Below are 26,674 nucleotides of genomic sequence, written 5' to 3' on the forward strand. Positions count from 1 at the left end.
CTCTGTCACTAGAGCTGCCAGTGCCTTCTCCTGAGGATCCTGACCCTGAAGACAATGGCAAAAGGGGTGGAGGTGTGGGTTACCAAATCTATCCATGGGTCTGTCCTGAAGAGAGGCCCATGTGGTAGATGGAGCCCACACATCACTAAGAAGGCACACGCATCAGAGCCCTGAGCAAATTAAGATTATCTTCCCCTTGGGAATTCTCACAAAGACACGTAAAAATGCTTTATGACCTGAGTTACATACCCAGATCACCGAGTTTTTCAGTCCATTTTTATTAGCTACCAAGGGGGAAGGAGTGCTTTGGGGCCTTATTCACCAGCTCATCGCCAGTTACTCTGTGGCGGGCCACAAAACAGTAACTTCTCTCTGGCTGGAGTCAAACACTGATGACTCAGAACAGATCTGCATTGGGGTCTCAGTAGGGGACCATGAGGGTCCCCCATCAGGCTTGGATCACAATCAGTGGTGTGGGCTTACATCTGGCTGTATCAGGGGGAAGTCCTACATTTAGGATAATCCCTCTGACCCAGCAAGCAAAGAAAGACAGGAAAAAAAAAATCAAACCTCTGTGATCGTACCTTAATTTAACAACAGAAAGTTATTTCTAGCAGCTGATTTCTATTGCACAATCTAACTAACAACACCTAAAAGAAATACCGGGCACAGGGGAAGAAAAAGGAAAAAGAAGGCAGAACAGGAAATGACTTTTGTGCTACGTCTTTAAGGTCACAGATCTGCCTCAGAAACACACACACACACACACACACACACACACACACACACACACACGTGACACCATTCTAACACAAGAGCTCCTTTTCCATGAGACCTCTAAGAAGTACAAAGGCTGCCACTCCGACCTTTCCTGCAAAACCTGTCACCCCAGTACAGTTAACCTTGACCAGGCTGTTAAGAAAGTACTTTTAACTCATTCCCAACACCTTTATGTGTCATGGAAATGTGCCGGGGCCTGTGTAGAGTGAGGCACACCTTCCGCATAGCCCTGCAATCATCAACCAACCCCCAGGATGAAAAGCTATCCTTGCGGTGCCCAGCCTGTGGCCATGCTCAACCACCAGCCTTTTATCTTCTGTTCCCCATTTACACACTCAATTTACACTCTACCCAGCATGTAAAAAGAGCCTGTCATGCTTCTTGCAGATGCCAGGAAGAGATGAAAACAACAACAAAAAGAATCCAGGCAAAGATATATATGCTCTAGCAGACATAGCTACCTTTTTCTTCCGATCCCGGGACCGTTTGCGATGTTTCCTTTTTTTCTCAGTCTCTTCTTCAGCATTGATTTCTAAATCCCTGTTTTTCTTTAATTGGGAGGCTGCATGAGCCATAATGCATTGAAAAAGATCCTGTCAAAGCACGCAGGGTTTTCTTGGAAAAGGTGATTTCCTCAGGCACCTCTGATCAGGCGAACAGCAGCATTCTACTCACTGGAGAGAAGCCTTTGACTCGAGAAGCAGGAAGACATTCAAAAAGGCCAAAGATGCGGGAGACTGCTGAAGCGTTTTAAAAACCAGAACAGCAGGGTCCAGACTTCATCCTCCACCTTCCTTTACCTGAAGCCCTGCACGAGAGTGCAGCCATCCTAACGCATTTACCGTAGTGAAGACAGCTGGGACAGAGGAGCTGTATTATGGCTGTATCCCCTGCCACCAGCTGGAAGTGTCTAAGTGATCCTCTGAAGGGGGAATGCTGCAAAGGATGCTCTTCCGAGAGGGAAAAAAATCAAGAGTCACCACACATGCAGAAGCAAAAATCCAGCACTAATCCTGAAAAACTATTTTAGAATCCTTCAAAAAAGAAAGAGAGAGAGAGAGAGAGAGAAAGGGCTGCAATTTATACATCACCACTAGATGTGCACTGAGCATAATTTAACCCGTCATAGAATGGAGCGGTTCCTACTTTAGTTCAACTGCTGATGGTGACAAAATATATAAAATAAGACTTCCAAAACCACGCTCTATGTTCCTATGGAGATCCTGACTGCATTGTAAGGGAAACAATGCATGCATTGCTGCTCTCAACAGGACGTCCTTTATGCTGAGTTATCAGCCCCAATGCATTTTATAGAAAGGACCACAGAAGGGCTTGTTGTCTTGGAAAAACAATATGCTGATTACAACGCATCATCCAGAAAGGCGTGAGCATGTTGGTGTATGGAACAGATGCCTGGTTCAGAGGAGGTTCCCCAGGATTCTCCCCTCCTGGGGTCTGGGGCAGGGGGGTGGGGAAGGGGTGGTCAGAGGATGGGAATCTGTGCTGTCATTAGGGTGTTGGAGTCGCTAAAATGCAGATTTGCCTTCATGTTGGATTTGCTTCAATCACCTTACTATTTTTGCCACCTGAGTCCTCAATGACTGCAGCCTCTGAATATTCATTATGTGAAGTGAAGCAGTAACATTTAGGGCCTGCCAGGCCATCTTCTGTGAGGATGCACACACGGGAAGAAATCTAATAAGTGGAAATCACACACACATACATACACACATACACACACACACACACACACACACACACACACACACACACACACACACACACACACACACACAATTGACAACAAAAGCTGTAGCCAGAAGCTGCTGAAGTAATAAACTGCCCTAAAAGATATGTCCTGGAGTTAGGACACCCTAATTTCACGGAAGAAATTCAGGAGAATAAAGATGATGCTTTAATGGAGACACAGTCTGTCCATTTGAATGGTGAAGCCCGTGACTTTGCAGGCCTACACTTTTTGCTCTGCAGGGATAACTGTAAGGTGCCTTGAAGGTGGAGCCCAAAGTCCAGGGCATCTCCGGGGGTGTTGGTGGAATTCTCTGGAGCTGTTGTTTGCCTGCAAATTTTCCATTGATCTCCATCAGCAAAGAGTCGTCAGTGCAAATCCATGCATGTACCTTTCATTTGCCATATTTCTGATTTGGGAATCAAAGATCCTTTTTCTTTTCCTCTTGGAGGGTCCTTTGTAGTCTCTGCCAGGCCATTCAGCAGTAATATGCACTCGACACAATGTTGGAAATGAACTATACAACTTGAGGAGGAAGGAGGTCAGGAGGGAAAAAAAATGTGAGAAAATGAAGGAGGGGACACTGCTAAAAAAAAATGTAATTCTTAAGTAATTCTAACCCCTCTATACCTCACCTTTACACACACACACACACACACACACACACACACACACACACACACACACACACACACACATGAAAATGGAAAAGGGCATGCAGGGCATATGACATCTATTTTTTTAGTACTAGGAACTGAACTCAGGGCCTTGTGCTTACTAGGCAGGTACTCTACCCTTTATTTTGGGGATAGGGTTGCTTCATTGATTCCCAGGGCTGCTCTCAATTTATGGGTCTGTATAACTGGGATAATAAGCTAACTGTATCATTCCCAGCTTTTGATTGAGTTGAGGCTGTCACTAACTTGTTATCAGAGTTGGCTCAAACTGTGATCCTCTCTCTAAGTAGCTAGGATTATGTCCATTCCTATTACAAGTGGTTTGCATGTTTGAGAACCATGTGAAAAGCACTTTAGTCATATGGCTACTGAGAGCTACTGATGCTCATGTGATTGCTTTTCACAGAAACCATCACCATAGGGAAAGAGTCCTAGAAAGTATCTTTACTGCTATAAAACCATTTCTCTAACAGAAAAGTGGTATCATGGGGGAGGGGGTTGGATTTTAGAAGACTAAATTAACTCACATTTAAAAACAGACAAATTGCATTTGGGTTTGTAGTAAAAAAAAGAATTAACTTATTAGATTTGAACTCACGATTTCACATTCTCACTCTACTTTTTTGGTTGACAATTGCTGCTCTAACTAGCCTTTTTTACTAGTTAATTTAAGAGTTTCTTCAATTTGCATGTCTGGTTTATCTTCAAACCATGATTTTTATAGCTCAGCCTCCTGAGTAGTCAGGATTATAGGTTGAGCCACTGGTGCCTGGCTTCTATAAAGTATTCTTAGCTGTAAAACAAGTGAGGAAGAGGAAAGAATAAAAATTTAAATGTTTGAGTGCTTCCTTCTCTTATAAATCATCCTGTACTTTTGAGGAACATTCATATAATTTCATCTTATTTTCAGTAAGTGAAAGAGGACAGCCAGCTAAGAATTTGGCTGATTTCCCACAGGCTCCTGGAACTTCATTTTTCCTTCCTTTATGGACAAGGATGGTACTTTAAATTGTAGTATATTTATAAGTATCCTTGATCAAGGTAACTTCTCCATCTGAGGTTGGCAAAGTCCAGTATTTTCTATTGATCTCAATCAGCAAAAGCATACTTGGAAATTAGGAAAGCAAGCCACAGGTATTTTTCAACATATGTTTTTTTAGAAGAATGCTTTGCTTTATTCAGACATCCAGAAGAACACATAACTTTTATGACACCATCAAGTAAATTTTGCCATTACATTGTTTAACCAGTGGTTACCCCAACATAAAACATCCTAGTGTTTATCTTGTTTAGACTTTCTTTGAAGAAATGTGTTTGTGTCTTCCATTTTTACACTAGATTTCTAAATAGCAACCGTATCAAGGAAGGCAATCCTGTGGACAATGAACATTGTTGTGTGATTTTAATTCTCCAGCCCTTCCTCTGTGCCCAGCACCCACCCTGATAAGGAACCCTCAAGATATTTGTGCTTATTCTCCCAAGGGTTTTGGACGAAAGGCAGCTATAAATACAAGGTCCTTCCACCCCCAAAGGAATAGATAATTCTTACTGATAATTGTAGAAAACAAGTCTATAACTGCCGAAATTGGGACATGAATTAAAAAAAATACAACTTCAAAAAAACCTCACTCCCTAAGTCTCATCAGACTTTCCCACGTCAGTGTTTGTTCTCCACTGGGAGGAGTAAAAATCTTCAAAGTAACATGAATTGTGGTCCAGTTAGTACAAGCTTGTGTCTGAGCTGTGTGCCAGGCCCATAGAGTAACCACAATAGACTGAGAACATAGTGTTAGAGGAAAAAAAATACATGGTTCAGTCAGTCTGATGGACACTGGTGCTTATAGCAAGTTCCCCGGTCCCACTTCTAGTGCATAGGATTTGCACAGGATGAGCATAGCCACAGTATAGAATGCCAAAGCTGTTGAAGGTAATGAATAATAATTCTTAGGCGACTTTAAGTAAAAAAAAATAGTAACATGTTTTTGTTTTCTAAAAACTCTAGGTAAAAGGTCATAATATCAGTGTACACATGTGAAAATGAAACTAGGAACGTTGAAGGGCTGGATGGGATAGATAGATGGGAGATAGATGGGAGAAGGGGAAAGAATTATAGAAGACAGGACACTGATCAACACTGTGTGACACATGGAGCTGAAACCTCTTTGTACAACTATTTAAAGATAATAAAAAATAGTAAAGGGGAAAAAGATCCCAAGTACAGAAATTCCTAAATTATCCTTTCCAAATAGAGGATGAGTAATCTTTCAGACTTTTGCTAGTCCAAGAGGATGCTCATGGAACAAGGCTTACAGGAAAAGCAGGTACAATAACAGTTGAGCCACTTGGCTGATTTGAAGAAATGGAGTTCTGGATTCCACCCTTCCCTCAGAAGGCAGCTTGGATGACCACACTTGGAAAGCAGGACAATTGTAGCAATGGCCCCATCTTCCCCCCACTTGTGCCTGAGTTCATGCAGAAACCAATTCTTCCTACTCAAAGTTGCCTTATAGAAATGAAGTTGTAGCTCATATGGTATAGTTCTAGCCTTGAACTAAACAAAAGGTTCTTCACTATTTTACTCAAAATAATTCTCAATTTCTTTAGCAGAGCTAGTCAGTTTCATCTACAGCACTTTTTTCCCATTTATTATTCGACCATAAAACTACTACTATAACGACAACGACGACTACTACTACTACAAAAGGTAAAAATCACTTTCTACTTTGGCAAATCAAGTCGTGTTTATACTCCAGATAATATCAGAACCAGGAGTCCAACCATTGTAACTAAATATTCCACTGAAAGCCAAATCCATTCACCAGAAGGTGTTACCAGGAGATCATTTTTATTCTCTTCAAATTTTGCTTATATCATTCCCAGATTTCAAGATAAACTCTGAATATCATAACAGCCCATTAATAGCTTGCCTGAACGCCAAGCTGTCACTTCAACAGTGTCTCTGCATTGTTGAGCTTAGTTGACACACAAACAAATAACAATGTATGTGATTTCTATGGAGATGACACTGCCACTTGGGAGATTCTGAAGTTACAATAGCTGTGCCCTTTGAAAAGACATTACGTAGTGATGTGGAGAAAAGGAGACGGAAGGGTACATTGGAAAATAAAAGGTAGAAAGCAATAAAGAAACAGAAAAATGTTTTCCAAACTCCCAGAAGGCTGTACCCTGCCACCCCTACACTAGGCTCTCAGCAATGAGCCATTAGTTATGTTTGGCTGGAATGAAAACTATTTTGTACTACACCCACCTCAGTTTTTTTGAAGCAGCACAACCTCATCATAAAAGACAGTCAAAATATTTTTCCTTCACAAAGAAAAATGGATCATTGTCATTTCATTAATTTTGCCATCCTAGATAGAGACAATAGCAAGAGACCTTGAGCACATTGTAAATGATGTGGGGGAACCAAAAAGAAAACAAACACTAAACCTGTCAATGGTTATAAATGACAAGATAGTACCCGGAGAAAGTCTGAACTTATCCTCCATTTTCAGATGAGATGTGTGAAGGCCTTAAGAAGCGTGTGTGCCCATGTGCCTGAATAGTGCCAATGAAATGCCCAGGATGGTTTACAAACCTCCTAGGGAGTGGCACTTCTAGTCCACAAGACTGGCTAGGGTACCAGCTGTCTCAGCACTCAGTCTGCCCCGCTTCTCCAGAACAGGCTGTCTATTCAACTACCTGGCCTGACTTCAACCCTGGAGAGAAAACCTGCCAGCTGTCCCAACACGCCAGCTGCTTCAGTGACCTCACATGGGCCAGTGGGGCAGATACATTGGGATGGCTTTCCTATAGTTTCTCCATCACACCCTTGTACTGGCTGGCAGAGCAGCAGAGCTTTTACTGCATATGGTAAGGTTTGCAATCATATCCCCTGCAGTGCCTAGGAGAGCAGAGTACATGGCAGGCACCAAAGATTATATGCAAACAAACCCACCCAAATGTGCCATTTCCTCTTTTCGGCCCCTGTTCCTATAAAAGGATTAGTAGGAGCAAATGACTTTGAGAAACTTTCTCACTATTCCAGAATCATCTGCTTTGGGACTGAAAGAAAGAAAATACCGAGAAAAGTTTTACTTAAGAAGAGATTATAATCTTCCCTGCCTAAAACAGTAGCCCACAGTCATAGATAGCTACTGGTTCCTGATATATAAGCAAGAGAATTCAAGAGCTGAATTTTCTTCATTAATTTGAAACTTAAAAAATTGTAAGTGACATTAAACTCAGATACTAAAACACATTTAAGTGTGTTTGGAGCACTCTGTATATGCCAATCTAATTTCTAAGTAAGTTTTGTGAAATAAAATAGACTAAATATTTACAATAAAAACAGCATTCCAAATTAAAATGTAAAAACACATCAGATTTCAATACTGTCTTAAAATCTATGATATGATTCAGTAATTTTACATTATTGATTTATTAAATGATATTTTGGCTATGTCCATTTAATTTCTCTTTTTAAAACTTTCAAAAAGTAGCTTTTAGAAATTTGAAAGAGAGGGGCTGGGAAGGTGGCTCAGTGGTAGAGCACTTGCCTTGCATGCCTGAGGCCCTGGGTTCGATTCCTCAGCACCACATAAGCAAAAACAAAAAAGCCAGAAGTGGTGCTGTGGTTCAAGTGGTAGAGTGCTAGCCTTGATCTGAAGAGCTGAGGGACAGCGCCCAGGTCCAGAGTTCAGGCCCCACGACCAGACCCCCCAAAAAAACAAAAAGAAATTTGAGAGAGACACATGGTCGATATTAGATTTCTTCTGGAAATTCCTAGTGTATGTAAAGTTATACTAATAAAGAAGAAAGCTCAACTCTAGAAAAAATTGTTTTCCAAACAAACAAGTATCATAGGACACTCACCTGACAGTCATTACACTGTCTATGAAGAGATATATCACAAGAACATACGATGTTCATGGTCACTTTGCTAAATGAAGTCTCCATTTACCCAGAGAATAGTCATTCACTAGCTTGCTCACTCAGATTGTCATTTTTTGGCCCTTGGGTCTTGTATATGAATGAGACTTGGCCCCTACTCTACATATCAATGGGAAACTAAGCAAAGCAAATGGACTACTAATTACCACACATTTATTTATATATGCCATGGAAGCAGTATTTGGGGCTTGTAAGAGAGAATGAAAAGCACTTGTAGTAACTCTTTCTGAACAATACAATCTCTTTCTCAGCTGCAAAATATCAAGTTTCATACCTTAACCCTTCAGATTCTGGCCAATTGCTTATGTACTGAAAAGGTAATGAAATTCCTTTTCTGTCCTCAAGACTAAATGGCACATGAATCAGATGAAGGCCACTCTTTCAAGCTTCTAGACCTCCTTCTGGTAAGATATAGGCGTAGAAAGCAAACTAAACAAAGAAATGAACAAGATAAAACCAGACAGACAGGTACTATAAGAAATATAACGTGACTGAACTGAAAGTGAACAATTGCTTATAGACTCATTGCTTCTTTTTATCTTTAAATTTCCCAGGAAAAATAAATTCAGATAGTAAGGTACCAAGCCAATTTAATCAATCACTTCACTCTACTCAGCTGGTAATTCTCAAAAATAAACAACACCCTCTATACTAAGAAACCTGCTGACAGCAAACCATGTGTGCTATCTCACATAGTGTATCCAATTCTGATACAATATACTAGCTAAAAAGAACAAGAGACATGCTTGTTTTTTTTACAAGAAATATTTTTTATATTACTTGCTTTCTAAATCATCTGGATAGTTCTAACTTCCATTTTTATTAGCTTATTGTTTAATAATTATAAAAAGTTGTGGACTATGACAACTAAGCAATGAAGTAAATTTTCCCATGTACTTTATAGTACAAATATCTCCTTCCAAAGCTAAACCTATTCTATGATTGCTTTAATATTTCACTTGTTCTTTAATGTTTATTTAATTATATTTAAAGTGATCTGAAGGAAAGATAATGCAAATAGCCATAATAGATCTTATAGCAAGTTTGCCAATAGATTATACAACCTTAAAAATCCCTGATTCCTGTTCTGTCCCTATCTGTTAAAGAGAAGTAATTCTTCAGCTCTCTCCCTACACACACACACACACACACACACACACACACACACACACACACACACACACACACACACACACACACACACACACACACACATTATTAAAATATAGAAAGGATGAAATGATTGATGCATATGCCCTGTTTCCCTTGCTTTATTTTGATCAAGATATAAGGAATATAAATTCACTTTTACATTTTTTCAACTGCAAAGCAGTTGAATCTTCACATCTTGTGAAGATTCACAATTGTTGTCCTATGCAGTGATATCTACTAACCTTCTATAAGAGGAAGGAAAAGCACCCAAAAGGCAAAGGGTCTTATTTTAAAAGAGTGAAACATTTACCTGATTGACTTATAAAATCATATTTATACAGGCCAAAGATAGAATAACACTATGTCAAGATGATGTAAGGCAATCAGTCAAACTTCAAGTAATAATTACCACTTATTGTGAAACAGATCAACAGCTTTATGACTTAAAAACATTAAATCCTATTTTCTTGGATTTAGCACTGACTTGGTGCCATAGAAAGAGTTACATGCAGAGTTTATAGCCTTGTCCTTCTGTGGTAGAGAAAAAACACCTGCTTCTTGCCTATCTTACCACTATATTTTAATAACCAATGTCTATAAAACATGGGTGCTACAGAAAACAAACAAAATGCACATAAACACAGAGCAGACTCTTAACAATCTGGTACTAGGGTCCCCAAGTGCATCAGGGATTCCCTCTCTCCATCCCTGTCCTACAACTAGGTCAATATTGATAGATCTCTGCCCACGTTGTTTCAAAATGCACATTGTAAATCAGTCTAATTAAGATTTACAAATCCCATGTTCTACATCTGTGTAACCTTCTACTTGTAAGGATATAAATGACAAGTTATTAAAAGCTGGAGATTCAAAGTATCATCTTTGGGACCTAGTGTCATAAAGTATAGGAGGTAAAAATAAAAGTTATATTAACAAAACCAATGAACAGGTAAATATTGAGGCTAGGTGTGGCGGCTCATTCCTGTCATCTCAGATACTCAGGTGGATCATACTTCAAGAACAGCCTGGGCACAATTATCAAAAATCTATCTCACAAACAACAACAAAATAGTCATGGTGGCCATGTGTCTTTCATCCAGCTTGGGTGGGATGATAGTAGAAAGATCATAGTACAGGCCAACTTGGGTCAACTTTTGAGACCCTAGCTCAAAAGTAATCAAAGCCAAAGGAGTAGGGGCATGTCTCAAACAGTAGAGCACCTACCCTATTAATGTCAAAGGAAAAAATTAGAAAAAGATGCAAACCAGTAACAATTTGCTCATTCTATTCTAAATTTGTTTTGAAGAGCCAAGGGGAGAGACAATTGCCTTTCAAACACAAAAGTGCTGCTTAATTCAGGCAAATTTCACAGTACTTATTATGTGTCCTGAGGTTAAGGCCCAGCAACCATTTTTGTAAAAATCACAGTAAGTATCTTAGGTTGTATGGACCAGGTAGTTTTTATAGTAGCTAGCAGGGCTCTGTGGCTTTAATGCAAAATAGCAGTGATGGTAAGTGAGTGACCCAATAAACTTTTATGGATGCAAATTTGAGTATCATGTGTCACTAAAAGTATTCTCCTTTTGATTTGTCTCTACCCAGTATACATGTAAACACAACTCTTAGTTGGTAGACTATACAAAACAAGGCTTGGAGGACTTTGGATCACAAACTGAAGCTTAGAATATGTATGTGTATGTATATATACACATATATACACCCACATATGTGGATGTATGCATCTGCATACACATACACAGGTATGTGTGTATACATGTAAGTTCACATGTGTGTGGTTGTATATTAACATGATAGGAAGAGTTACTTATTCTGTGAACTTGACTGTATTAGTTATCATTTGAATGATGAAAGATATATATGCTGCTATGTGCATTTCTATACCACATGCACACAAAATTTCCTTAAGTTATGCATTTAAGAAATTGTTTCTAGATACCTCCTTTATGGAGGTGATATAATACTTATATGCATGTAAGACACTCATCAAATGCTCAGTACACCTAGCTCACTATCTATGTTCTAGTTGCTTCCTAGGGTGGAAGGAAGGCCTGATACTTTGTATTTTGTTAATGATTTTTTTTACTATATACTGTATATTTCCTACTAAGTTACTTCAGTTACTTTGTAGTACAAGGCACAGAAATAAACCAATATTTATGAGTCTTTTCTGGGTGGTACTATATTAAGCATAATGGAAACTTAAAGAAAAGTCTTTTTATTTTTGCATTAGGATCATGGTTACTGACTTTCATGAGTCTTTCTGGCATCATTTCATTAAAAGAACTACAGTTGGAGGTATGTCAATAGTTAATGAATGGTGCAAATTTCAAGCAATTATCTGGCAATTAAAGGTGTGGGAAGCTATGGGAAGAAGCAGCTTAGGTCTCTGGCCTGAAAGAAACTCTATCCAGCTCACCCTGAAAGAATGGATTGTTCCTTAAGCAATGTAAGGCTGAGTCGTTCCTCCAGTTCCACTCCATCCACCTCCCAACCCTGTGCACCAAATTGCTATTCAGAGAGAGGGAAAGGCCAGATGGTTTGGGGGATTAGCAATAAGGAAAGGACTAAGTTTCACCTCAAGGTTGTTATTAAATTCTAGGGCAGATTGGCAGGGACACAAAATCAGGGCTATCTGAGAGCTCTTGGGAATCTTGGTTCAGGTCCTAATGAGCAGGTGTTGACATGGAAAACACTGCCTGAGTCACTGAGCTGCAGGCAGGAGCTGCCACATTTGCCTAGGTGTTCTGAATCTGCCTTGGAAATCGTGCAGTCCACTCTTCACAAACTAAACCAGTAAGAGAAATCAACGCAAAATATGGGATCTGCTCTGCCTTGTTCTCCCAGAGTATATCTAATTCAAATGGGATCTAATTCAATTCCTAGAAAGTTTCATTATTCCTCTATCAGACATGCTTGAACACAGTAGAAATATTCACCATTTTCACCCTATGCTAACCATTCCCTAGATGGAAACTGGCTCAAACAGTCAGTCATCAAAAGCTCCAATAGCACTCTTTTTGAAAGCTATGGTACTTAAATCTAGAAAGATTTGGCCACAGGTTATATTCCACCAATGATAATAGTAGAAGTCACTAACCAGAAGAACCACTTTACTATTGGCATGTACATTATAATTCTGTCTCACCAGTGAAAACTACCAAGACAAGCAGTTCAGCACAGATACAATTCTGTGTATAACATTAGCAATAATTTTCCTGACTTCACAACTCAAGAATATTCAGGTCATAGAGGTGTAGTAAAAATGCCGATTCTGATTTATAACCAAAGTCTTTTCACAATAGCTGGGTTTATTTTTTTTCTTTTAAGGAATAAAATTTATATTCTCAATTCTCACCCTTTACTATAATTATGAATCAAGTGAGCTAGGATCTTGGGGTAACATGTTACTTCATACTCAACAATGTATAAAGTACAACATAACATTGCCTAAGAAATTAAATAGCATATATCATTTGGAGGAGATTAATTTCCAAAGAACTGAACAGCCAAAAAATTTAGTCTCCATTATCCAGAGCTAACATTTTATTTTTAATTATATTTCATTATTTTTGAGTAGTTATATAAAGGAGCTGCCATTTGACAAAGCAGTTTATGAATATAATGCATCTTGATTGATGTCACCCCTTTCCTCGCCCTTCCCCCCCTCCCAACTCTATGCTTATTTGGTAAGAATTATCTCAGTCTTCATGCTAAAAGCAAAAGCTAAAATCCTATAGTAACCACTGCATTCCGTGAGCCATATGCTATGTGAGCGGCAATAAAAACATTCTAACCTATGAGGAAGTCATTTCAAGATTGAGGTGAGTCCATGAGTTTGATAAAACTCAAGAAATCTCCTTATATAGAAAATGACAACTGAAGCCGGGCGCCTGTAATCCTAGCTACTCAGGAGGATGAGATCTGAGGATAGCGGTTCAAAGCCAGCCCAGGCAGGAAAGTTCGTGAGACTCTTATCTCCAATAAACCGCTAGAAAACCGGAAGTGGTGCTGTGGCTCAAGCGGTAGAGCGCTCGCCTTGAGCTGAAGAGCACAAGGACAATGCCCAAGCCCAGAGTTCAAGCCCCACGACAAAAAAAAAAAAAAAAGGAAAGAAAAGAAAATGACAATTGAATGGAGTGTGGCTTAAGTAGTAGATGGCTTGCCTAGCATGACAAGGCCCTGGGTTCAATTCTTAGTACATAAACAAACAAACAAACCAAGAGAGAGAATGACAGTAAGATTTAAGTCATTCTGAAAACCATGGTTGTATAGTGCTTTCTTGTAACAGTACTCTTTCAAAAACTGTCTTTAAGTCTTGAGCACATATTCATTTAAGAAATTTCAAATCAGGGATGGAAAAATTTGGCAAGTAAAACTCATATTGAGATTATGCTAAGTGAAAGAATATTTCATGATTTTATTTTAGGAGTTTCTAAAATAACCAGAGAGTAGAATGGTGGTTTTCCAAGACCAGGGGACTTGGAAACGATGACTTCAAAATTGATAGGTGACAAAATTGAAACGATGACTTCAAAATTTGGATCATGCTATACAGCATTGCACCTGTGGCCAATAATGCTATATTATACTCTTAAAAATGGGTTAAATGGATGGATCTCATGTTCAATAGTCTTACTGCAATAAAATAAAAACTGCCATTCACAAACCAGAAAACAAAAGAAAAAATTGAATTGATAGGTAATTAGAAAACAATAACACTTCCACTAGTTAGAAATAACTATCAAGCCGGGAACTGGTGGTTCACGCCTGTATTCCTAGCTACTCAGGAAGCTGAGATGTGAAAATCACAGTTCAAAGCCAGACTGGGCAGGAAAGTCCTCAAGACTCTTATCTCCAATAAACCACTAGAAAACTGGAAGTGGCGCCGTGGCTCAAGCAATAGAGAGCTTGCCTTGAGCTGAAGAGCACAGGGATAGTGCCCAAGCCCAGAGTTCAAGCCTCATGACTGACAGAAAAAAAAGAAAAAAGAAGTAACTATCATTAATTTTTTGTATTTTTCCAAGCATTTCTTCAGGTTTTATATGTGTTTAAATATGTAATTATGTTATAAAAATATAGTCATATAATTTGTTCTATAATCTTTATGATGTAATATACATTAATATATTGTTATCCATAATAAATTACAAACTATATATTACATATAACATTATGCAATGTGATTGAATATAATTTGCAATCTGTTTAAAACATTACACAATGTATTATAGCTATTATCTATAATTATTATGTATAACATTATATATTGTATAGACTCATATCATAATATTATAATTTATTCACATTTTATATAACCTATTTTCCTACATAATATATAAATATCCATATGGGTAATTAAATACTCTTCTATAACTTTTAAGTGTTTATACAATATTTCATATGAATATGATACAGATATTTTTTGTGACAGAACAAGGCAATAAACAATCACTTATTACCAGATGCATTTACACACACCACACATAAGCAAATAACTCAGGATTGCTTGGCCAAGTTTAAGCCCGTATTTACAGACTGGTGGATTTAGAATGTATTTGTAAAATTCTATCATCCATTGCCAACCTCACGTTTTTTCTATCCATTCCTTTTCCCCTCCATTCTTTCCTTTCTCCCTCCCTCTCTTTTGTCCTTTCTTTTTCTCCATTTGGTAGTGTTAGACATGAAACCCAGGGCCTCACTCATGCTAGGCAAATTTCCTACCACTGGGCTTCCAACTTGTCTATAATATTGTGTCCAAGAATTGCTCTGTTGATACAACTAAAACCCTAGATAAATATATTACCTGTGCTAAGATCTTGCTAATCTTTATTTTAGCTCATTAATGGCTGTAAACTATTTAATTTTGAAGTTGTAAATTGCCTGTCTTAAGTTATTATTTAAATAATAAATTCATTATTTCCATAATACCATTTGAGTGTTCTGTTCTGAATCATTCAGGTATTATGGGCCATATGGTTGACATATGGGCCAAAAATTAGCATGAAAATTTGCTGACTTGGGAGTTGGGTGAACTTTATGTTCAGAAAGGCCTAGTAAGAATGAATGAAGATTGTTATATCAGAACAATGATAAAAGTGGATGAATTACACAAAAGTTCCATAAAATAGCATACACTGAAATATAGTAGACTGAGAAAATGGTCCTCTGTGTCCACTCTCTTGGAATTGTTGCTAAGTATATTTTTCTATGCTACAAATCTGGACTCACTTTGACAATAGAATATGAATAAAGCAATTCTGTACTAGTTCAAAGCCTAGGTCTCTAGAGAATTCACACATTTCTGTTCTCTCCAGGAACACTGCCAAGCAACCACACAAACAAGCCTGGTAAGCTATATACAACTGAGAGGCATGTGGCTCATTACCTCCACTCCCCCCTAAGGACAGCAAGCCAAAATCTAGAAGTAGAGCCAGGCTATCGCTACAGCCTAGTAGCTGACACCCCTATGTGAACCTGCCACAAACAAGAGCCCACCTGATCCAAGTCCATTACTTATATTGTTATTATTTTAACTGCTAAATTTGACCTGAATCGTTATGCATCACGGTAACTAACACCAGAAAAGGCAAACTATAAATATTAACCTAACGAGTAAGTATCACTAGAAAGCCCACAGATATTAAAAACATAATTAAATATTACAACTTTATGTCAATAAATTGAATACTTAGATGAAGTGAGATAATCCGTTAATTATTAAAATGACATAAAAGGGAATTTGAAAATTCTATATTTTTAAAGGAAATTGAAGTGGTTCTAAAAAGAAAACCATCCTAACAAAGAGAACGCCCATGTTCCTATGGTTTCACTGGCAAGTGCTACCAAACATTTTGGGAGAAACACCAATATTAAGCCATGCTTTCAGAAAATAGAGAATAATGTCAACTTTTTAACCAAACTAACATAATAAAACTAAAAAAAAATTACAAATACAACACACACACCAGAATGATCTCTCACACCATGCTATATGATAATTTTTAGTTTTATAAAATATTAGCAAAATAATAGTTAACAATTTACTGAGGATTGCCCAAGGAATGCAAACTTGGTGTAATATTTACAAACTAATTAAGATAATGTAGTATATTAACCTGTTGAAGACTGAGGGTCATTTCAATGAATGTAGAAAATTCATTTCATAAAACAACATCACGTATGACCCTAAAGTGAAATAAAATGAAGTGTCACCAAATCAGGAATTTAAAAAAAAATTCGGAGCTTTATAAACAACATTCAAAGTTAAAATTACACATCATAGTAAAATAATGAATGTTTATTCTTTAAAGACTGCCAACGATGTAAAGCCCCCCCCACCTTGTAGTTTTACCCAGCATTAATTCAGGTGGTCTTGAGTGAAAGAAAGAATAAAGTCATTGGGATTTAAGGAAAGTGAAAACTGGCATTTTTCATAGGCAAAAACATAGAAAATTCAAAAGAACTTATAACTATTAAAACATATTCTGGACATAGTAACTGAATTTACTTGATTTCAAGATACAAGATTAATATACAAATGTCACTTGTATTTTGTATACTTTAAGCAAAAACTTTGGAAGCCAAAATTCATAATAATTCCATTTTGAAAACAGTAAACCCCACAAAAGATCTAAAAATATACTTAATGAAAGTGAATTATCCACAATGCAAACTATAATTATTGCCAATACAAACTAAAGGAAATTTAAATTAAGGAAGAGATGTTCACAGATTGGAAGAGACAACATTATTAAAATGTCAGGGCTAAGGTTGTAGTTCAGTAAATCCCTTGCTTAGCAGAGATGAAGTCATAGATAACATCCTTCATGCCTAGCAGACAGGAAGCCATTGATTCCATCATCAATAGCTAATTAAAATTGATTACAGTAAAAATGAAAGTTAACTGATTAAAGTAAAATTTTTCTTTCCTCAGATCTATAGATCCAATGAAGTCCCAATATTAACCACAGAGGATTTACAATGAATTTATTGTAAAACTTAAACATTGTTTACAAACCTGATCCAGCCTCTTAAACTGACAACAATCAAGATAGCATGGTTCAACCATTAAGAATAAAGAACAATAGAACCAATATAAGCCTATATTTATATTCACAATATATTTTGAACAAAAGCACCCAAGCATGTCCATGAGACTCTTTTGACCAAGTCATATAGATCAACAGAATATTCATACAGACAAGAAAAGGACTTCATCCATACATTTACCTATTAAAAATAACCCAGGAAGAACTACAGACCTAGACTGAATACAAAAATCAAAAAACATCTTTAGGAGAAAATATAGGAGAATATCTTCATGACAAGAGAGCAAGTGTATATTTCTCAAGACAGGATGTAGATAACAATGAATATAAACAAATAGGTCCTCATCAAAACTTAAGCCTTCTGTTCTTCAAAAATCACTGATCTTAATACCCAAATTTTATAACAATTCAAATAATTCTATCAGTATGAATTTTAGCATATCAAGTGTTCTTGAAAATCCCACAAGGGATTTTAATCAGTTCATCCTTTTTCTTTCCAATTATATCAGCATAATCTAATTGCTAAATTTCTCTTTGAGAAACTGGGGTTAAATTCAGGGCTTGACACTTGCTAGGCAGGTGTTCTACTATCTGAATCATGCTTCCTGACCTAAAATAAGCAAATCTAATACAATAATGGCTTATTATTGATTCACATAAAAGTCCAACATAGCCTGATAAAGGGACCTTGCCATTGGTTGTTTGGGTCTTTATCATCCATCAGGCTCTTGCTGGAGAGAGAGGGAGACAGAGGGAGAGAGCAGGAGATAGAGGGAGACAGAGGGGAAGAGAGAGGGAAGGAGAAAGAGAGTGGGGCAGGGAAAGGGATGGAGGGATGGGGAGAGGGAGTGGAAGCAGGGACAAAGACTGAAAGGACTTTAAGAGCCAGGCCTGGAGTTGTCACTTGTCACATCATTCCACCGCCTTTCCTTTCTCCATCATGTGGCTTCACCCAAGGACAAGGAGACTGAGTAAGGTGGTCAAGATGTGCGTCTAAGAAACCTGTGGAGAAGAGCTACCACGTCTCTGCTACAGTAACTGAAGTGTGATCTGTATAGATGCTTTTCTCTTAGATTTTCATCATACGTTGAATGAGAGCCACCTATTAACCACCAGTACGCTAAACATTATCAAATGCATTTGTGAACAAAACCAAACATAGACTCTTTCCACCTTAGACCTAAAACTCTAAAGGAATCAGGCACGAATCTAACCAGACAGGAAACTGGAATTTTTACTAGTGCTTCAATGTGTGTGTGTGTGTGTGTGTGTGTGTGTGTGTGTGTGTGTGTGTGTGTGTGTGTGTGTGTGTGTGTGTGTGTGTGTGTGTGTGTGTGTGTGTGTGTGTGTGTGTGTGTGTGTGTGTGTGTGTGTGTGTGTGTGTGTGTGTGTGTGTGTGTGTGTGTGTGTACGTACACATGTGTGACAGATACTATGAAACCTACAATGTTGGGTGTTTACTGAATCAGGATATCAAAAATAGACTTCTTGAGCTGGCTTCTGAAAACTGAGGTGGCATCCTTCAGGGAAAGAGTGGATGTGGGAAGGGAGGAACTGGCAGAAGACCAGAATGGCTGGAATGTGGGCAGTGGGGCAAACAGTACAGGAAGAAGCTGATGGACCTGCAGGGCAGATCACAGTGCCAGGACCAAAAGGGAGATCACTGATGGGTTTGCCTTAGCAGAGGCCAGTGGTAGACATGTGGGTGGCTTGTTAAACATATATTTTTGGATGTTGAATTTGATACATCCATATGAAGACGTCAAACAGGCAGTTGAGTTTTTTGGGTCAGGAGCTCAGAGGAGGGTCTGGGCTGTGAGTCATCCAGTGTGGGTGCTAACTAAAGCTGTGGGTGTGGGTGAGGTGGCTCAGGCTGAGAGAAGATCGAGTGGGAAGAGAAGGCCCAGGATAGACACCTGAGCCTCTCACGGTCCCGGGAAAAGCAGACTGTTTTTCTGCTACTGTTTTTCTACAAGAGAAGTAGCCAACCTTGCCTCAAAAGGTCCTTTCCAAGTCCAGTTTCTTTAAAAACAATAAAGAACCAGTGGAAAGTGAATCACCCAACTTCTTTAGATATTGCTATCTTACTTAGCAACCAAGAGCTCATCCTTCAAAATAAACATAAGCAAACTAAAACGAAATAACATGCCAGCAGATTGATCTCTTTACTTACACACACAAACACACACACACTCGAATATTTGCAGTAATTTCATTTCAGAATGGAGGCACGAATAACAACTGACAAGAAAGGTTACAAGAATGCTGTCATTTTCTCTTGGTCTTTCTCAAAGTAGAAAAGTTGCTGTCTGTTTAGATGAGATGGCAAGAACGATGAACTTTCCAGCAATGTGAAGTGATATCCTATAGCCATCCCTGTGAAGGCAATTTATACTTTAATCAAACTAAAGCCAAGGGAGAAATGAGCTGTGACCTTGGCTATAGTGATAGCTATGTCAGTAATTCAGGAAAAAGAAACTCAAAATCATCACACACCAGCAGTTCATGCCTGTGCTCCTAGCTACTCAGGAGGATGAGATCTGAGGAAAACGATTTGAAGCCAGCCTGGGCAGGAAAGTCTGTGAGACTCTTATCTATGGTTAATCACCAGAAAACTAGAAGTGGTGCTGTGGCTCAAAGTGGTAGAGCTCCAGCCTCAGGTGATAAAAGCTCAGGGACAGTGACCAGGCCCTGAGTTCAAGCCCCAGGACAAAAAAAATGCAGGCAAATTGTATTAAGAGGTTTTGTCATACCTTCCTAGACATATTGCCATCACTGCCTGCTTATTGAAGAGAACACTGTCAGGCCGAAGCCACATAGTAATAGCATGGCTGCATGCCTATTTGTTTTCTGAACTCCTTATTCTTGTAATTCGTTTATGTACTCAGCTGAGCAGAAGCACGTCTTTCCTCAAAGGATCCGAGTTAATGTATAGAGGTAGAGGAGGTGAGGCTGTAGGAAGGGAGCTTCCCCAGAATGCTCCAGTAACTGGGGAGGTTTCTGCTTCTTCGCTTTGCACACTATCCTCAGAGGAACAGAGGTGGGCGCTCTTTCATCGTCAGATCTTTAATCATTGTCCTTGCTACAGTGACAGTTATGGGCAGTAGAGCTGATCATGGTAAAGTTCAAAGTGGAAGGAGTGTTTCTTAGGACAGGAAAGCCCTGTGTCTCTAGTTTGGCCCAGATCATTCCAGAGAACCGGGGTTAAAAATGAGAAAACATCATGTGGGGGTTGTGCTAAAAAGCAAGTTGCCTGAACAGATGGCAGTGAGGACAAGGGCAAGACTGAGTAAAAGTGATTGATCTCCTAGCGTGCGTGGGGGTGGGGGTGGGGGTGGAGGTGGGGGTGGAGGAGATGGATGGTTATAGGGAGTGAGCTGCCTGGTCCTCTGCTTCAGAGAGAGAATAATCAGATGGCAGAGGCAGGACACAACTACCTAGAATTAGCAAAGTAATAAAGAAGAGACATGGTAAACAAATGACATCTAATATGCATATCCAATATCTATTAAAAGTCCTCAAAATAATTTGCTACATCTAGGAGTGCCTCTTCAGCTTTCTCTGTGACCTTTTGAAAGCCCCTGAATCATTTTTGAATCTCCATTTACATATTTTTGTAAGACAGGAATTATAATGTGCATCCTTTTCAGGATTTGAGTCCAGCTTAACTACATTAATTTATGTAAATCCCAGCACTTAGAAGATATTCTATACTTACTGATGAAATGACTGAATAAATAAAGGAATTACTTATCATCATGCCTAGCACACAATAAATGTTAATTAAATGGCTGTTTCATGATGGTATTATTTCTGTAAGCCATTGAAGAATGTTGAAAGATATCTTTTCTCTTGTATCCCCATGCTTGGAAACACCCTTGCAACTCTGCTTACAGATATATTAGTGAATAGGTGGTTGGATAATTTACATTCTCACAATTCTGTATACAGGAACAAATAAAAATTATCACTAACATTTTGTTGTCTCAGTTGCTTCAAGTTATTTGGAGAGAAGCCAAAGATAAGAGTTTAGAGACGCCACCATAAGTAAGGAAAAAATCAATTTTCCATGGGATTTTATGCACCTACTTTTGGCAATAAGTTAATGAGATCATGTGGGCTGGGGAGCTAGCCTGAGAGAAACTCAAAGGCAGGCAAGTGACAACCAATTTGTCCTGGTGTGGAGTTAGAGCATCTGGGTCTTCACATGAAGTAAAACGTTGAAAACCAGGAGGCTGTCTAATGAATTCTTATCTGAAAGTTAGTCTAGAATCAGAAAACTCAAGTTGCATTGACAGTGTAACTTACAACGAGTAGCTTATGCTCGTGTTGTAATTCACGCAGTTGTGAGACAAAGTGGCAAAAGTTGTAAATGAGAAAAAGGCAAGGTAAACAACAACAAATTGTAACATGAACTCAGTATCTGCTACAGCATAGGCACTTTGTAAATAGAGTCACTGAACTTGTCACTATAACCTCATGTGGTAGGAAAAACTCAGGTTAATTTGCTTCTCAAGTCAATCTTTCTATTGATAACATCTATCATGGTAAGTCCTGAATTATTATCATGGGTGAGCAAACTATATCCCCTGGGCCAAATCTGGCCCTTGCCCAATTTTGTGAATAAAGTTTTACTGAAACACAGCCAAGTCCATTATGTGCTGCCATTATGTATTTTCACGCTGAGTAGGGTTGAATAGTTGTAATGGTGACTTTTTTGACCTAAAACAATTATGATCTGACCCTTATCAATTGAACCATTAGTTAACTGTACACTATCCAGAAGTGCCGATGCTAGCTTTGCAAATCTCACAGGTTTATAAGCTGCCCTACTGAAAGTTGCATGGAAACCACAAAGTGGTCTACCATGAGGTGGTTGGATAGGGCCAGATTCTCAGGCCCCCCAGGCTGAACAACATCACTGGCTTTTCTGGAATCCAGCTTGCAGATGAAAACCAAGAGGCTGTTCATCACCCATAATTGAATGAGCCAATTTCTAATTATGTATCTCTCTGTGGTTGTATAGACACATACACACCTGACTGATTTTACTAGAGAATCCTGACTAATGCATTACACAAATGTTAAAAGAAAAAAACAAACCCCACCATCAATTGCTACCTACCTATTAAGAGTTGACACTATCATTTATACAATGGCTTCTCCATGGCTAACTGTATCGAGTCTGGAGAAAACATGCATGCAACAAGTATGTAATTGATTCACTTGACCTCTCTAGTGAGAGGTCAAACCTTTTCAAGGTTTCACTCATTTATTCTTCAGTGCTGGGGATTGAACCTAAGGTCTTAGGCATGCTAGGCAAGTGCTATATCACTGAGCTATACTTCTAACCCATAGGATCATGAATTTAATACAGCTGTATCATTTTTCTCTAAAGCCACTTAAGAGTAGATTCTATACTTTTATCTTTTGCATTTCTATGAAGCAAGCTATCTTGTATATAATAAAGTATTAATAAAATAATTGAGTCAATGAATTGATAAAATGGTAAATTTCCTTGTTACCAATTTGTTAAATATTAAAGTCTGATTTTACAAAACTGGGCTATGAAGTATAAGTAATTATCACCTTTCTGTGACACAAATGCCGAGTTCTTTTATACAAGGGAATGGTGGTGATTCTAATTACTTCCTTCTTTACTTAAGTCTCAGGACTTTGAAATGGAGACATCGTTTTGGCCAGTTTCCTAAAGGCATTACTGAGTTCATTAAAGATGTCTACGTCTCCTTTTCCTGATGTCATGCTACTTTACCCACAGTGAAGGATTTATGAAGTAAAAATGATAGCATCATGTTATAACATATATGTAAACCTTCCATACCAAGTGCTTCAGCTGAAACACTAAGAATTCGTGTTGGAAAAGATGATAAAATATAAAAGATATAAAATATAAAAGATGATAAAATATTCTTCTCTCTGGAGACAAAAAAAAAAATTCTAAACCCTATCACTTGAATTCCAAAACTACATGGCTCACCATCATAAAACATATTCACCCTTGCACAATCAAGGAGAATTTACAGATTCAAATATGGAACTCTGCAGAAGTATGCAAGAACAGAACACTGATTTTATCTCACTGAAGGAGATACAAACATTCTATTCAGAATGATGTCGAGTACTCGATGAATATTTAATAAACTAAAACACACTAAGCACTATAAAAGTCGTAATGAAGATGAAGCATAAAAGGAAATGTTGATATGATAATAAAAATACTGCTGTGTCCCAATTTTTAGAGCATTTTTCATTTGAAAGAAACCTTTTCCATTATTCTCACAACCTAAAAACAGGCGCATCTTAATTTAGGAACATTTATGTTGATTATGTAAAACATGTCTTCAAAGAGATCAGCTCAGTTGAACAGATGAAATCCTGTTCTCAGTAAGTCCACGAACCTGCTTCTTGCCAGGAGAGCAACGTGGATCTGAAGTTTGTTGTGTTTCTCTTCAACCACTCAATGCCCTCCCTGACTCACATGGAATGCAATCTGGAACATATCAGGAATATACAGAATCCATGAGTGTTTCTCAGATGCATAACACGTGACTTATAAAGTTGGCTCTTCTGTGCAATGCAACAAGCACATGGCAGATGTACAAATAACCACAGCCAAAAACATGGCTTTTAACAAATAACCACGAAAGAGAAACATGAGACATCAAGGAACTGTCTACTTCTGAGGAACAGGTCAGGAAGCCACTATGTTAGAAAAACGTTTGGGAGAATGGGTAGGGTTCAAAGGATGCATCTCCTCTCCTATCCAGGACCCTCAACGGATGGGGAAAGGTAGACATTGCATTGCTGGACAAAAATCTTAGGCACCAAAATTGCATATGTCACAGGATGTTAAAATGAGGTTGCTCAGCTTCTCTTTTGGCGAATGGTGTAAAACACTGGTGGCAGCCACCTCCACTGTTTAGAGTGAGGTAGGAGACACCTCAGCTGCGTTCACCCAGAGAGTGTCTCACAGATGGCTTTGTTACCTCAGCTGACTCCTTGTTCTCAGACCTAAGGTTAGAAGAGGCTGAGAGGAATGTGTCCTGAGGATACACTGACGAGCCCCGCCCACAAGCCTGGTGAGAAGCACTATGAAGGCATTTCCTTGGACGTCTTCTGAGTTCCAGGCACCTTGTGGACCAGTCCTGGGACCCATCTCTGGAAGGGGCTGGGACTGCACTTAGCAGCGGCAAGAACAGAGAGCAAATTAGTAGTACTAGTGGAGTGCAATCCCTGCCTGGCCCACAGCAAGGCCTACACACACAGTGAGGCAGGCAATGGATGTCTGCAATCCAGAGTGACTGATACCCTGCCCTGTAGCCCTTCTGGACGCAGTAGCCCTCCTCCAGCATTCCTAGAGGCTGAGAGAGGGAAATAGGTGACCAGTCTGTGGCATAGGAGGTTCAGCTGAATGCTCTAGAAGGAGCTTTCTATCAAGTACAGAAGCAGCCTCTCAGTCATCTACATGGCATGGAGAAAAGCGTTTAAATTCTTCCCCACAGTGAGGGGAAACACTGTCAGATTACAGAAGTGGAAGCCCCTACTCTTCTGCCTCTACTACTCCAATCTTGGAATGGTCAGAAGACAAGCTAGTGGCTGGGGAGAAGATAAATGCACATAGGGGCAAGTGCTCAAGACACAAAGCCTCCTCTCCCCAGCTCCCTTGCTATAGGCTCCCCATAATTCAGGAGAGACAAATCTTTGATGCCCAATTAGGTTAGGAGGTGAGTTGCTTTTTATTTATTTTTAAATTTGCCTTGTTTCGCTTTTGCTTTTTAGTTCTTTCTTTCTTTTTTTCTTTTTGAAATAGGGTCTCTATAGTTGAATAGGCAGGCCTTGAACTTCAACTCCTCCTGCTTTAGCAACTCTTAAGTGCTGGAATTATGGATGTGTACCCAGCCTTATTGCTACAGTCAAGCATTCTTCCAAGAGTATAAACAGTACAGCTACTGATAAAGTTCCTGATCAGTTCATTTGGATGCAATGAGATTCTACCCAGAAGAGAGAAAAGGCTCCATGAAGCAGGTAAATAAGAAATAAACAATGCTAGATAAGAAATGTACTTGTTATCTTGCCCATGTAATTGTAACTCCTCTGTATGGTAGTCTCACAATAAAAAATAAATAAAAAATTAAAAAAAAGAAGTAAACACTCCCAGGATATTTGTACCTTGTATGGAGCGAGGGCCTTGTAGGAACCCATTATTGAGATGTGACATCCTTTTCCCCTAAAGGAGCAGCATTTACATGTATGCCACATAGCATCTGCACGTTAATTCAAAGTAGGCCATTACAACCAAGTCAAGTCTCTACATAAACCCAGGGGTTTCCTTTAATTTATGGAACACTCTGGTGACCGCAAGTAGAAAATCTGTTGAACACAGGCTTAGACAAAATATAGAAGGGGTTAGGCAAAAGTACAAATCAGAGGGCTGGGAAGGTGGCTCAGTGGTAGAGTGCTTGCCTTGCATGCATGAGGTCCTGGGTTCGATTCCTTAGCACCACATAAAGCAGAAAAAGACGGAAGTGGTGCTGTGGCTCTAGTGGTAGAGCATTAGCCTTGTGCTGAAGAGCTGAGGGACAGACCCAGGCCCAGAGTTCAGGCTCCACAACCGGTATTTAAAAAAAAAAGTACAAATCAGAAACTATATAGCTGAAATGGGTAAGCGTTAGTAATGACAAAGTGCATTTCTAGACTCAAATCTGTGTGTGGTATAGATTTTGGTTTGTCTCTTCAAAACTTTTCTCTATCATTAATTATTCTTGGCTGTGGCCTAGTGCCACATAATCCAGAAAGGCCACAAGGAACAAACACTCATTTGTCATTTGTCCATTCTTCTATTCATTTATTCATATAACTGCCAACAAATATGCTGAGCATCTTCTACAGGCAAAATTATTTCAAAATGTTCATGTGTGATTAGCAATGTGAATAGTCACTGACATAGGCTACTCTAAACTTTGGCTGATTTACCAGGAGATCCAACTGCTACATAGTTTGTTGAAGTAATCTTAAATACCTGCTTTCAAATGCTAAAATCTAGGCTCCTGGTAAAAGAGCTGTAACAGTGCCTTTCGAAATTGTTATCTTTTGGGTATCAGTTTTATTTAGAACCAGTAACATTATTTTAGTCATTTTCAGGTTACAAATCTTAAGTAATACACTCTTCTCTCACTTTTTGCTAGTTTCATTCCTCATGCTTACCTATTCCTTTTCATCGCTTCCAATACATAAAGGCTTTTATTCGGTTGTGGAAATAAGGGAAGTTTAAAAAA

General features: G+C 38.7%; 1 protein-coding gene across 7 annotated transcripts in view; it reads right to left on the reverse strand.

Annotated features, from left to right (window-relative positions):
* Ank3 (ankyrin 3) overlaps positions 1–26,674 on the reverse strand; it is a 446,602-nt gene that overhangs the window by 283,171 nt on the left and 136,757 nt on the right. Inside the window, exon 1 of one of the 7 annotated variants that reach the window (XM_042696432.1) lies at positions 1,242–1,355. The exons of the other annotated variants lie outside the window; for them this stretch is intronic. Within the exon in view, the coding sequence (XP_042552366.1) occupies positions 1,242–1,355 (114 nt within the window). Of the gene's footprint in view, positions 1–1,241; positions 1,356–26,674 lie in introns of those variants that run through there. 7 annotated transcript variants of the gene reach the window in all.

This window comes from Dipodomys spectabilis, unplaced genomic scaffold (assembly GCF_019054845.1).
Source record: "Dipodomys spectabilis isolate Male_0828 unplaced genomic scaffold, ASM1905484v1 ptg000207l, whole genome shotgun sequence".
Classification (NCBI taxonomy): Eukaryota; Metazoa; Chordata; class Mammalia; order Rodentia; family Heteromyidae; genus Dipodomys; species Dipodomys spectabilis.